Source organism: Triturus cristatus, chromosome 7 (genome assembly GCF_964204655.1).
Source record: "Triturus cristatus chromosome 7, aTriCri1.1, whole genome shotgun sequence".
Lineage (NCBI taxonomy): Eukaryota > Metazoa > Chordata > Amphibia > Caudata > Salamandridae > Triturus > Triturus cristatus.
Window position 1 is genome coordinate 1214975225 of NC_140590.1, and position 12669 is coordinate 1214987893.

General features: G+C 45.6%; 1 protein-coding gene across 1 annotated transcript in view; it reads left to right on the forward strand.

Annotated features, from left to right (window-relative positions):
* LOC146811634 (transmembrane protease serine 9-like) overlaps positions 1–12669 on the forward strand; it is a 1785969-nt gene that overhangs the window by 1531871 nt on the left and 241429 nt on the right. Inside the window, exon 18 of the mRNA XM_085618610.1 lies at positions 10114–10385. Coding sequence (XP_085474736.1) covers positions 10114–10385 — 272 coding nt within the window. The remainder of the gene's footprint in view (positions 1–10113; positions 10386–12669) is intronic.

The following is a 12669-nucleotide window of genomic DNA, read 5'->3' on the forward strand; positions in this document are numbered from 1 at the left end:
CACCCCATGTGCTGCCTAGCTCCAACACATGCACCCTTGTGCCATGGTGTAAGGGTGCCTGCGTTGTAGACATGATTGTTTTGTGGCAGGAAGGGAGACCTTCCTGTACAAACACAATCATCTGAGGCATTTTCCTCTTTCTATGTGTGTTACAGAATTCAGCATACATCGAAAGAGGAAAAAAAAAAGAGGAGGAGGCGTAGTATTTTGACTAAACCTGGGAATGAGCCAAAATCCAATTCTGGATATTTAGGAACACTCACGCTAAACTCATGGAACGCCTTCCTGGGGCAGAATAACGCAACCATTCGTGCAGCATTGCGTTACTCTAGATTTATCAAGCTTGGCAGGGCCTTGCAAGGTGCACATGCATGGCTTGATAAATATGACTTAGTAATTACTTCACCCTTGCTCTTCCTTGATTTGCGAAAGGGCGTCGCAACTCGTTGAAGTATCTGCCCCTTAAAAAACAATTGAATGATAAAGTTGGATTTCAAACAACTAGTTTGAAAATGCCACTTTTAGAAAATCAAAATATGAAAAAAGAGCATGCACTCCTTCCCTTTAGAAATACTTTATCGAACTTGGTGGAAAAATTACTTGTAGTAATTGCGTGCGAGCAGGCTGCGATCTGTCCCAACTATCGCAGATTTAATGAAAAAATGTTGCAAGGGTGACGCAGGTGCGCACCCATCTGTCGCACTGCGAGAGCAGGAGTATATCCTTATCATCAATTTCTCATTTACTTTAAGATAATCATTTTGTTCCAGGTAAACCAGTCAGTAATCCACAATACTTATCCATGATTGATCAATGCTTTTAACATGCCAGCAAGGACAGCGTGATTCCAACATGATTCATTTTGCATTTTCACATATCTACTGCATGCCCTCCGGACCTTCAACAGTGACACGTTCAAAAGAATCATAGAAAGCAAGTTGGCTCAAAAGATATTTATTGCTTTTCACCCAATGCATTTCGGGCCACAGGGGACCCGTGCTCACAACGCCACTGGAGTCAAGCTATCCTGGCTGATGACGGCTGATAGCCAGAAACCGGTCCTAGGATGCTTGATTCCGGTCCAGGGAAGACATGGCTTGGCAGTTCGGGCTGGACTGTTCCCATGAGGCACAGGGTCAAGACTGATTTGCATATGGCCATGTCTAAACTGGGGTGGCGTAGTGGGCAAAAGAACGATGTATTTAACCCAGATCTCTTGACTGGGGGAGAATGTCTGCATTGTCAGCATTCCGTCCATCAATTGTTTGTTGTAACGCTTTTCGCCCTAAGTGGGATGGGTATTCCCAGACGTGGGACCCGTGCTCACTACGCCACTGGAGTCAAGCTATCCTGGCTGATGACGGCTGATAGCCAGAAACCGGTCCTAGGATGCTTGATTCCGGTCCAGGGAAGACATGGCTTGGCAGTTCGGGCTGGACTGTTCCCATGAGGCACAGGGTCAAGGCTTATTTGCATATGGCCATGTCTAAACTGGGGTGGCGTAGTGGGCAAAAGAACGATGGATTTAACCCAGATCTCTTGACTGGGGAAGAATGTCTGCATTGTCAGCATTCCGTCCATCAATTGTTTGTTGTAACGCTTTTCGCCCTAAGTGGGATGGGTATTCCCAGGCGTGGGACCCGTGCTCACTACGCCACTGGAGTCAAGCTATCCTGGCTGATGACGGCTGATAGCCAGAAACCGGTCCTAGGATGCTTGATTCCGGTCCAGGGAAGACATGGCTTGGCAGTTCGGGCTGGACTGTTCCCATGAGGCACAGGGTCAAGACTGATTTGCATATGGCCATGTCTAAACTGGGGTGGCGTAGTGGGCAAAAGAACGATGGATTTAACCCAGATCTCTTGACTGGGAGAGAATGTCTGCATTGTCAGCATTCCGTCCATCAATTGTTTGTTGTAACGCTTTTCGCCCTAAGTGGGATGGGTATTCCCAGACGTGGGACCCGTGCTCACTACGCCACTGGAGTCAAGCTATCCTGGCTGATGACGGCTGATAGCCAGACACCGGTCCTAGGATGCTTGATTACGGTCCAGGGAAGACATGGCTTGGCAGTTCGGGCTGGACTGTTCCCATGAGGCACAGGGTCAAGACTGATTTGCATATGGCCATGTCTAAACTGGGGTGGCGTAGTGGGCAAAAGAACGATGGATTTAACCCAGATCTCTTGACTGGGGGAGAATGTCTGCATTGTCAGCATTCCAACCATCAATTGTTTGTTGTAACGCTTTTCGCCCTAAGTGGGATGGGTATTCCCAGACGTGGGACCCGTGCTCACTACGCCACTGGAGTCAAGCTATCCTGGCTGATGACGGCTGATAGCCAGAAACCGGTCCTAGGATGCTTGATTCCGGTCCAGGGAAGACATGGCTTGGCAGTTCGGGCTGGTCTGTTCCCATGAGGCACAGGGTCAAGACTGATTTGCATATGGCCATGTCTAAACTGGGGTGGCGTAGTGGGCAAAAGAACGATGGATTTAACCCAGATCTCTTGACTGGGGGAGAATGTCTGCATTGTCAGCATTCCGTCCATCAATTGTTTGTTGTAACGCTTTTCGCCCTAAGTGGGATGGGTATTCCCAGACGTGGGACCCGTGCTCACTACGCCACTGGAGTCAAGCTATCCTGGCTGATGACGGCTGATAGCCAGAAACCGGTCCTAGGATGCTTGATTCCGGTCCAGGGAAGACATGGCTTGGCAGTTCGGGCTGGACTGTTCCCATGAGGCACAGGGTCAAGACTGATTTGCATATGGCCATGTCTAAACTGGGGTGGCGTAGTGGGCAAAAGAACGATGGATTTAACCCAGATCTCTTGACTGGGGGAGAATGTCTGCATTGTCAGCATTCCGTCCATCAATTGTTTGTTGTAACGCTTTTCGCCCTAAGTGGGATGGGTATTCCCAGACGTGGGACCCGTGCTCACTACGCCACTGGAGTCAAGCTATCCTGGCTGATGACGGCTGATAGCCAGAAACCGGTCCTAGGATGCTTGATTCCGGTCCAGGGAAGACATGGCTTGGCAGTTCGGGCTGGACTGTTCCCATGAGGCACAGGGTCAAGACTGATTTGCATATGGCCATGTCTAAACTGGGGTAGCGTAGTGGGCAAAAGAACGATGGATTTAACCCAGATCTCTTGACTGGGGGAGAATGTCTGCATTGTCAGCATTCCGTCCATCAATTGTTTGTTGTAACGCTTTTCGCCCTAAGTGGGATGGGTATTCCCAGACGTGGGACCCGTGCTCACTACGCCACTGGAGTCAAGCTATCCTGGCTGATGACGGCTGATAGCCAGAAACCAGTCCTAGGATGCTTGATTCCGGTCCAGGGAAGACATGGCTTGGCAGTTCGGGCTGGACTGTTCCCATGAGGCACAGGGTCAAGACTGATTTGCATATGGCCATGTCTGAACTGGGGTGGCGTAGTGGGCAAAAGAACGATGGATTTAACCCAGATCTCTTGACTAGGGGAGAATGTCTGCATTGTCAGTATTCCGTCCATCATTTGTTTGTTGTAACGCTTTTCGCCCTAAGTGGGATGGGTATTCCCAGACGTGGGACCCGTGCTCACTACGCCACTGGAGTCAAGCTATCCTGGCTGATGACGGCTGATAGCCAGAAACCGGTCCTAGGATGCTTGATTCCGGTCCAGGGAAGACATTGCTTGGCAGTTCGGGCTGGACTGTTCCCATGAGGCACAGGGTCAAGACTGATTTGCATATGGCCATGTCTAAACTGGGGTGGCGTAGTGGGCAAAAGAACGATGGATTTAACCCAGATCTCTTGACTGGGGGAGAATGTCTGCATGGTCAGCATTCCGTCCATCAATTGTTTGTTGTAACGCTGAGTAAGCACCAGGGCACCTACTCACACCTACCCTTTGATGGTGGGGCCCCGGGGAATGGGGTCTCCAGGGTCTATATCTACCAGGGGAGCTGCATGCCCCATAAATATAGTAGTGGGCCCCAGGGTCTGAGGTCCCTTGGGCCAAAAATTGCCCAGAGGCAAATACTCCCCTCCCCTTAAAAAATGCACCTGACCCCAGGGGATGGGGTTCTAGGGCCCAAATCGGCATAGTGTGGGGGACATGTGCCCCTTACCCACAACATGTGCCAGGCCCCAGGGAATAGGGTCCCAGGAGCCAAAACAGGCCCAAGGAGGGGGTCTGTGTGCTCCCCTCCCCATTAAATAAAGTGCTGGAACTGGGAGGATTGGATCCGCAGGGCTGAAAACCTGTCTGGGGAGGGGGGTTGCGTGCCCCATTCCCCTGAAACATGTTTCCGGGCCCCGGGGATGAGGTGAACGCAAGTTGGTCGCACACTGCTCGTCACACCAGCAAGTTGCCCCAAAGGACTGTGGTGAATGTAGTGGCGACGGCGGGTACGCCTATGCCACGAAGTGTAAAAAGAAAATAGTATGTGTTGCATTTAGCCATCCCTGGACACGTGTTTCGAGGTAGTTGCCTCTCGTCAGCAGGGAGCAGGACAGTGTAACGGGGTGCCGAGTGGACTGCCAAAATGTAATTAAAAAAGGTCAAATACCTCTCATGGCGCTCAGGTGCAGAACCAGGGCTCGTCAGCCCGTTAGCTCAAGGGAGCCGTGATATTTTGAACGCAAGTTGGTCGCACACTGCTCGTCACACCAGCAAGTTGCCCCAAAGGACTGTGGTGAATGTAGTGGCGACGGCGGGTAAGCCTATGCCACGAAGTGTAAAAAGAAAATAGTATGTGTTGCATTTAGCCATCCCTGGACACGGGGATGAGGTGCCTTGGGTCAAAAGCAGCCCAGGGATGGGGGCCCCATTCCCCCCTTCTTCTCAAAATTGTGTCAGGTAACTAGAACTCATGCCCTCAGGTAAAAATTTCTAGCGCCTTCGCCATGCACTGCTAATGACCCCACATAATACATCACTCATGCCATCTTCTATGATATCATTGATAATATCATTGCAACTTGTGTTGTAAAATTGATGAGAAAAACGTACATGGTGGAGTCGCAAGTTATAGTTACCTGAGGGCCGAGTTACTTGAGAAAACTATAACTGCTGAATTCTATGGGTTTCTGTGTGTAAAATCTGAACCTAACTATAAGGTCCCTACAACTTTTTTTGTTCTCCTAGTAAATATATTATCTACTGGCGGTCGCCAGTAGATAGTTATAGTTAGGACCGTGTTTCCATAGGAAATCCGCAACATTCTATTTGGAATAACTTTGGCGCCGGTTGACGAATCCTCGCGAAATTTTCAAAATAGGTGGGGCGCTCCGCTCCGCTCCTACCCTGAAAGTCTCGGGGGGATTCGTCAAGCGGGGGCTGAGAAAAAAGGAGGGTCCCAAAACGCGTTTTCCCCATGCATTTTCCCATAGGACCTTTAGTCCGAGCTACAGCCCGAACGGCTGAACAGAATTACTTGAAATTTGGCAGAGAGGTAGTCCTCAGGTCAGAGATGTGCCTTTTGCAGGTCTGGTGTAAATCTGTTCAGTAGGTCCTGAGAAAATAGCATTTAAATCAATATATATATCTGTAAGCGCGCTCCGTGAGCTTACGGTAAGCTTACCGTACGCGTACAGTGCCGTGCGCGAGCTCAATTCTGATTGGTGGTTACATGACTGTAAACATTTGAATCGGTCGAAATCAGAAAGTGTCGGCCGCCATTTTCTGTCTCTCGCACTGAAAAACAAAGGTGGATAACGTGAAAAGGGGGCAACGGAGAGAGTTGCAGACCCCCTAGCGTTTGTCAGGGGGTCCACGAAGGACCAAAAAGTACGAAAAATACATTTAATAATTTTTTTTTAAAAATCGCGGAGTGCGCGTACAGTAAGCTTACCGTACGCGCACGGCAAAAAAAAATAAAAAAATAAAAAATGAAATAACAATCACATTTATTAAATAAATTGAAGGACCCGCAAGGGAAAAAAAAATTTGTTACTGTGTAAAAAAAGGCGAGGCGCGCACGGTATGAACTGCGCAACGTGGGCGCTCGGTGCGCGAAGCGCACCGTGCGCGCAGGGTGTGCGCACTGTGAAAAACCAGAAAAAAAAAACAAAAAAAAACATAACTTAGCATTTAAAAAAACGTACAAATTCACTGAAAAAACCATAGGTTTCACACACGTTATAGTTAGGAATTAGCATTTAAAAAACCTTGCAAATTCACTTAAAAAACCATAGGTTTCACACATGTTATAGTTAGCTGTACATTTCACTCGTAAAAAACCAATGAAATTCCACGTTATAGTTAGATCAGGTAACTATAACTTGCGCGACCGCAATCCACAATGTGTCATTTCAGATGTCATCATTGATGTGATGAGTGATGTCACTGACCATGTCATGAGTGATGTAATATGTGACGTCATCAGCAGTTTATTGTGGGCGCGCAAGTTATAGTTACCTGATCTAACTATAACGTGGAATTTCATTGGTTTTTTACGAGTGAAATGTACAGCTAACTATAACATGTGTGAAACCTATGGTTTTTTAAGTGAATATATATATATATATTCCAAAAGAAGAACACGCACCACTTCAGTGCTGCGTAATCAGGCACACCAGACGTGCTTCAATAAAAACAGCTTTTATTTCAGGCAAGATAAAATAATTCAAGCATGACGCGTTTCAGTTCCTGCGAACCTTAATCATATGCAGCTGAAAAGCAGTCCAGTTCAACCCTGTTTTTTAAACCAATGTTCAGACAGCGAAAAGGGACCAGGTTTCGTGCTCATTGCAGCATTTAAAGTGGCAGTGGTAACATAAACAATTTCTTTACTAAGTATTGCATTTTCATGATAAAAGATTTACGTATGTATCTTCTGGTTAATCCTTCAAAGTATAGTACTTTCCTTTTCATACAATACTCAGTCAGTCTCGTATAAATTAGACTCCATTTTTCAAGACCACATCGCCCATAATGCACTATTTGTGCTTCCTTGTCTTTGAACCTGGACTTTCTTTTCGTTTTATATTTTTTGCCTTGTAATAGTCTTAGATTGCTTAGACTTACATATTTCAGGGAAAGCTGCTTTTTGTAGCCAAAGTTATTAAATTCATTACACAACAAACTTCAATTGTGGTCCGTTTGTTACTTGCCTTCCATGTGCAGTATTATTTCACATGCTGCGCAAGGGAACACTTTCCCCTACAAACCCTGGCAAATGCAGAAGATCTCCAAAGTTGAGGCGGGCCTCCATGTGGCCCTGCCATCCACACTCCGTTTCCCATCTCATTTGAGATGGGAAACGGAGTGTGGATGGCAGCGTGTGAAATAATACTGCACATGGAAGGCAAGTAACAAACCGACCACAATTGAAGTTTGCGCACCGAACACCCACGGTTCGGCGAGCGCGCACCTCGCGATTTAAAAAAAAAAATAATTGTTTTTTTCGCCTTTGGGGGTCCTTCTGTGACCCCCTGACCAAGGCTAGGGGGTCAGGAACTGTCCACTCTGCCCCCTTTTCACGTTCTCCACCTTTTTTTTTCACCCCTTCAGACTGCGAGAGACAAAATGGCGGCCGACACTTCCTGGTTTCGACCGATTCGTATGTTTACCGACATCTAACAACCAATCAGAATTGCGCTCGCGCACGGCAGGGTGCGCGCACAGTGCGCGCACGGTGCGCGTGTATAGATATTGATATGCTTTTAAATGCTATTTTCTCAGGAAATACTGAACAGATTTACACCTGCAAAAGGCACTTCCTTGACCTTATGGCTACCTCTCTGCCAAATTTCACGTAATTCTGTTCAGCCGTTCGGGCTGTAGCTGCGACCAAAGGTCCTATGGAAAAATGCATGGGGAAAACGCGTTTTGGGACCCCCCCTTTTTCTCGGCCCCCGCTTGACGAATCACCCTGAGACTTTCAGGGTAGGAGCTGAACGGAGCGCCCCATTTGTTTTGAAAATTTCGCGAGGATTCGTCAACCGGCGCCAAAGTTATTCAAAATAGAATTTTGAGATTTCCTATGGAAACTAGGTTGTAACTATAACTATCTACTGGCGACCGCCAGTAGATAATATATATATATATATATATATATATATATATATATATATATATATATATATATATATATATTATCCAAGGTGCCCTAAGCTTAAGGACGCCACTCACGGGCATTTGTTCAACATGAACTTTTATTTACCAAGACCAGCATATATCATTCAGAGTTAAATTCCATTATCCCTGATGCGTTTCGAGGCCACTGTCTCTTAATCATAGGGAAAGCAATCTGTTCACGACTGCACACCACAACTCTTTTATCCCAATTATTAGCATGCTCAGGGCCGGCTTTAGGGCGGTGCGACCGATGCCACCGCACCGGGTGCTGGCTTCCTGGGGGCGCCGTGTTTGAAAGTTTATTATGCTTTTGAAGCACCTGCTGCAGCATTTCTTTCCCCCAGCAATTACCAGGCCTCACATAAATGTCAAGATAACTCGGGTGATTAATTCTCTTCCTGGAGAGAGATCAGGATTTTTTTTATAGCTGAGGTTTTGACTTAGGTGAAGTTAGTGCAGAGGGTTAATATGCCTGCTGCAAAGAACGTGTGCCAAGTAGCTTACAGAGTGCCTATGATGTAAACAGATCAGCAGGTTACTGCTTTAACCTCTTGAGTGCCCCGCCCTTTCCACGCCCTGTGCCGGGCGTTTCATTAGCGGGCGGGGCTCATGACGAGATAGTCTCGTCATGGGCACCGCAGAACCGCGGCCCATGACGAGACCATCTCGTCATGGGCACTCAAGGGGTTAAAAAGAGGCATCCTTTTGTTATTTGCAATTTAGCACTTAAAGTCCTAATATAGAATAGTGAGCTATTAACTTTCATCCTAGAACTGCATACACACTGCAAAGTATACATTATTATAACATTGATTAATGTCGCAAAAAGGGTTAATTTGGCTAGAAATCGATTATTTTTATTTTTAAAGAAAACTCCCAACTATGCTGTTTCTTTTTCGACTCTGAGTTTGTGCTTCTCCACACCAAGCACTCTTAAACTATACTGCCTACCAGTATGGATGACATGTGACTCCTACACTATTAGTCCTTTGGCTTATGTAACATTTCCTATACACTGATTTACACTCGTATGATTGATTGTCTCTGTGTAATGTGCGTGTGATGCAAAGCGCTCGGACACCCTACACTGGTATGAGTGGCGCTATATAACTAATTCAATGCATCTGAGAGAGTGTGGTTATGGAGACTTGGTCACTGTTAAAGGGTGCTAATGAGAGAATCCGTGGTGGAGGTGGTCATTGGGGGGTGCCAACAAACATTGTCGCACAGGGCGCCACCAGCAATAAAGCCAGGCCCTGAGCATACTGCTCTCAGGTGAGTAATTATCAGTAGTGGCCCGTGGTGGGAGTGCTGCCGGGCGCTGGCGTGGGGCAGGGGAGGGGCAGGGTGGGAGGTAGTAAACTACGGATTACGGCCGATTACAAGTAAGTAAACATGTAAATAATTAAAACGAATTTCATTGCACGTGCTGCATCGCCAAATGCGGTGCAGCACGCGCAACGAAATTCATTGTATTTACTTATATGTTTACTTACCTGTAATCGGCCGTAATCCGCAGTTTACTACCCCCCACCCTGCCCCTCCCCCGCCCCAGGACAGCACCCGGCAGCGCTCCCACCATGGGCCCTAGTGGTAATTATTCCTGCATGCTAAAATTGTAACTGTTTGCTATCTTCAAAACGTTAATTTAGACATAGGCAGATGAACAAAATAGCGTCTGATTGTTAAGGTATCACACACGAGGGTGGTATAAAAAAAAACTGGAAGGTGCCATTACAGTAAAGTAACATGGTCAATACGGTGTAAGTAACCTTGGCGACAGCACTTGAGGTATTGATAGTTTCATCAGATTGTGGTTGTCTCGTCACAAGTTCATATATACAGTGTTGAATCTAAGTAACATCTGACTGTGATCTTGATTCAGTGGATTCATTCCTACCCCCTTTCATTGATAGAGATACACTTTTTGCAGTTGGCAATCTAAATCTTTACTTGCTCATCCGTGACTATGTGTGGGATTGGGTTCCACTCTTTGTGTGCCAAGTGACAAAACCTAAGTGACTTGTATCTCTTCTTTTCCAGGCCCATTTATGCCTCGTCGTATGTAGTGCGCATGGGAGCGTACCAGCTGTCCATCAGCAGTTACAATGAGGTGCGATATAATGTGATTAATATATGGGTCAACTCGAACTACTCCTCCATTGGTTCCCTAGGAGACATCGCCCTCTTGGAGTTGGAAAGTCCAGTTACCTTCACGGATTACATCCAGCCTGTCTGCCTACCCTCAGCATCCATTCAGCTCCCAGTGGGAATGAGCTGCGTGGTGACTGGTTGGGGGGATATTGGAGAAGGAGGTAAGGTGGTTTCAAGAAGTCAGATGTAAGTAGGACAAGCTCCTCCACTCCTGTACCAAGCACAGATTGACATTTACTCTTAGGACTTTTTAAAGTGCTTATTTTACCAAATGTCTGCACACAAAGTAGAACAAGAAAAAGACATACAATAGAAATTACAATGTAGTTAGAAACAGTTGAGAGCTAAGGGAGCTGTCTAGAGTGATTGAAGGTGGCCAAGACAACTTGGAACATTCAGTTTCTCACATACGGATACAATGGTAGAAAGAGTATTTGACAAAAGAGAATACACACACAAGCACAAATAATAAAGAAGCAGAAATGTAAATAGACACAGAGGAGGAAATGAGAGTCAATAGAAGTTAGGTGTCATAGTAGGTGTTATAGGGCCATAGCGGGTAAGAAAAACATACAGGGGCTGATTTAGAGTTTTGTAGAGAGGGTATCTCCTTGAAGTCAGTACAGTAACCTACATAGTCCTCCGATTGAATAAGGGCCATCGGAGTTTCGGCCATTCGACCACAGACCCAGTTTAGAGTGGGCGGTTAAATGACCAGTGTTTGCTCTCTCTTATTGCTGTGAAAAACCTGAAGGTAAGGAACAATAAAAAACTTGAACGACCTCCCCCACCAAGGGAGAAAGCTCCCATGGTGTGGAGGTCATTAGTTTTTGTTTATTCAAAAACAAAATCCAGCTTTGAGATTTTGTTTTGAAAAAATCAAAAACAAGTTAAAAGTTTGACAGACATTACTGTCATTTTGATGGTACCATCCTTCAAACCTTTTACTCATTGACAGGAACCATCGTGATTGCAGGTCCCGTCAATGACTAGTGATGCCTAGAGCTCTCCTCTGGGCTAGCAGACATCCCTTAATTTGTGGTGCAGGCCCATCAAGGCAACTGACTATGTTATTCAGTCACCCTGACAGAGTAAAATACCTACTCTGAACTCCAAATTAGGCTCAAATTGTTGAAAGACAAAAAGAAACTTTATCGAGAAACACTTTTGAGACCACTGCAATATTTTGCAGCTACAGATGGTTAGAAGGTGGGGTGCAGAAAAAAAGGAGTGCAATAACTTTAGTCACTCTGTGGAAAGACGCCAGAAATGTACAAAATGTTGTGTAACCAAAACCTAATTGCTACAAGACTTGCCACATTTACTTGTTTTTTTTATCTTGTGGTGTAATCGGTATAAATGTAACCATAGCAACGTAAGAGCACTTGTTGATAAATAGCAGAGAACAGTTGAGAGCTAAGGGAGCTGTCTAGAGTGATTGAAGGTGGCCAAGACAACTTGGAACATTCAGTTTCTCACATACGGATACAATGGTAGAAAGAGTATTTTACAAAAGAGAATACACACACAAGCACAAATAAGAAAGAAGCAGAAATGTAAATAGACACAGAGGAGGAAATGAGAGTCAATAGAAGTTAGGTGTCATAGTAGGTGTTATAGGGCCATAGCGGGTAAGAAAAACATACAGGGGCTGATTTAGAGTTTTGTAGAGAGGGTATCTCCTTGAAGTCAGTACAGTAACCTACATAGTCCTCCGATTGAATAAGGGCCATCGGAGTTTCGGCCATTCGACCACAGACCCAGTTTAGAGTGGGCGGTTAAATGACCAGTGTTTGCTCTCTCTTATTGCTGTGAAAAACCTGAAGGTAAGGAACAATAAAAAACTTGAACGACCTCCCCCACCAAGGGAGAAAGCTCCCATGGTGTGGAGGTCATTAGTTTTTGTTTATTCAAAAACAAAATCCAGCTTTGAGATTTTGTTTTTGAAAAAATCAAAAACAAGTTAAAAGTTTGACAGACATTACTGTCATTTTGATGGTACCATCCTTCAAACCTTTTACTCATTGACAGGAACCATCGTGATTGCAGGTCCCGTCAATGACTAGTGATGCCTAGAGCTCTCCTCTGGGCTAGCAGACATCCCTTAATTTGTGGTGCAGGCCCATCAAGGCAACTGACTATGTTATTCAGTCACCCTGACAGAGTAAAATACCTACTCTGAACTCCAAATTAGGCTCAAATTGTTGAAAGACAAAAAGAAACTTTATCGAGAAACACTTTTGAGACCACTGCAATATTTTGCAGCTACAGATGGTTAGAAGGTGGGGTGCAGAAAAAAAGGAGTGCAATAACTTTAGTCACTCTGTGGAAAGACGCCAGAAATGTACAAAATGTTGTGTAACCAAAACCTAATTGCTACAAGACTTGCCACATTTACTTGTTTTTTTTATCTTGTGGTGTAATCGGTATAAATGTAACCATAGC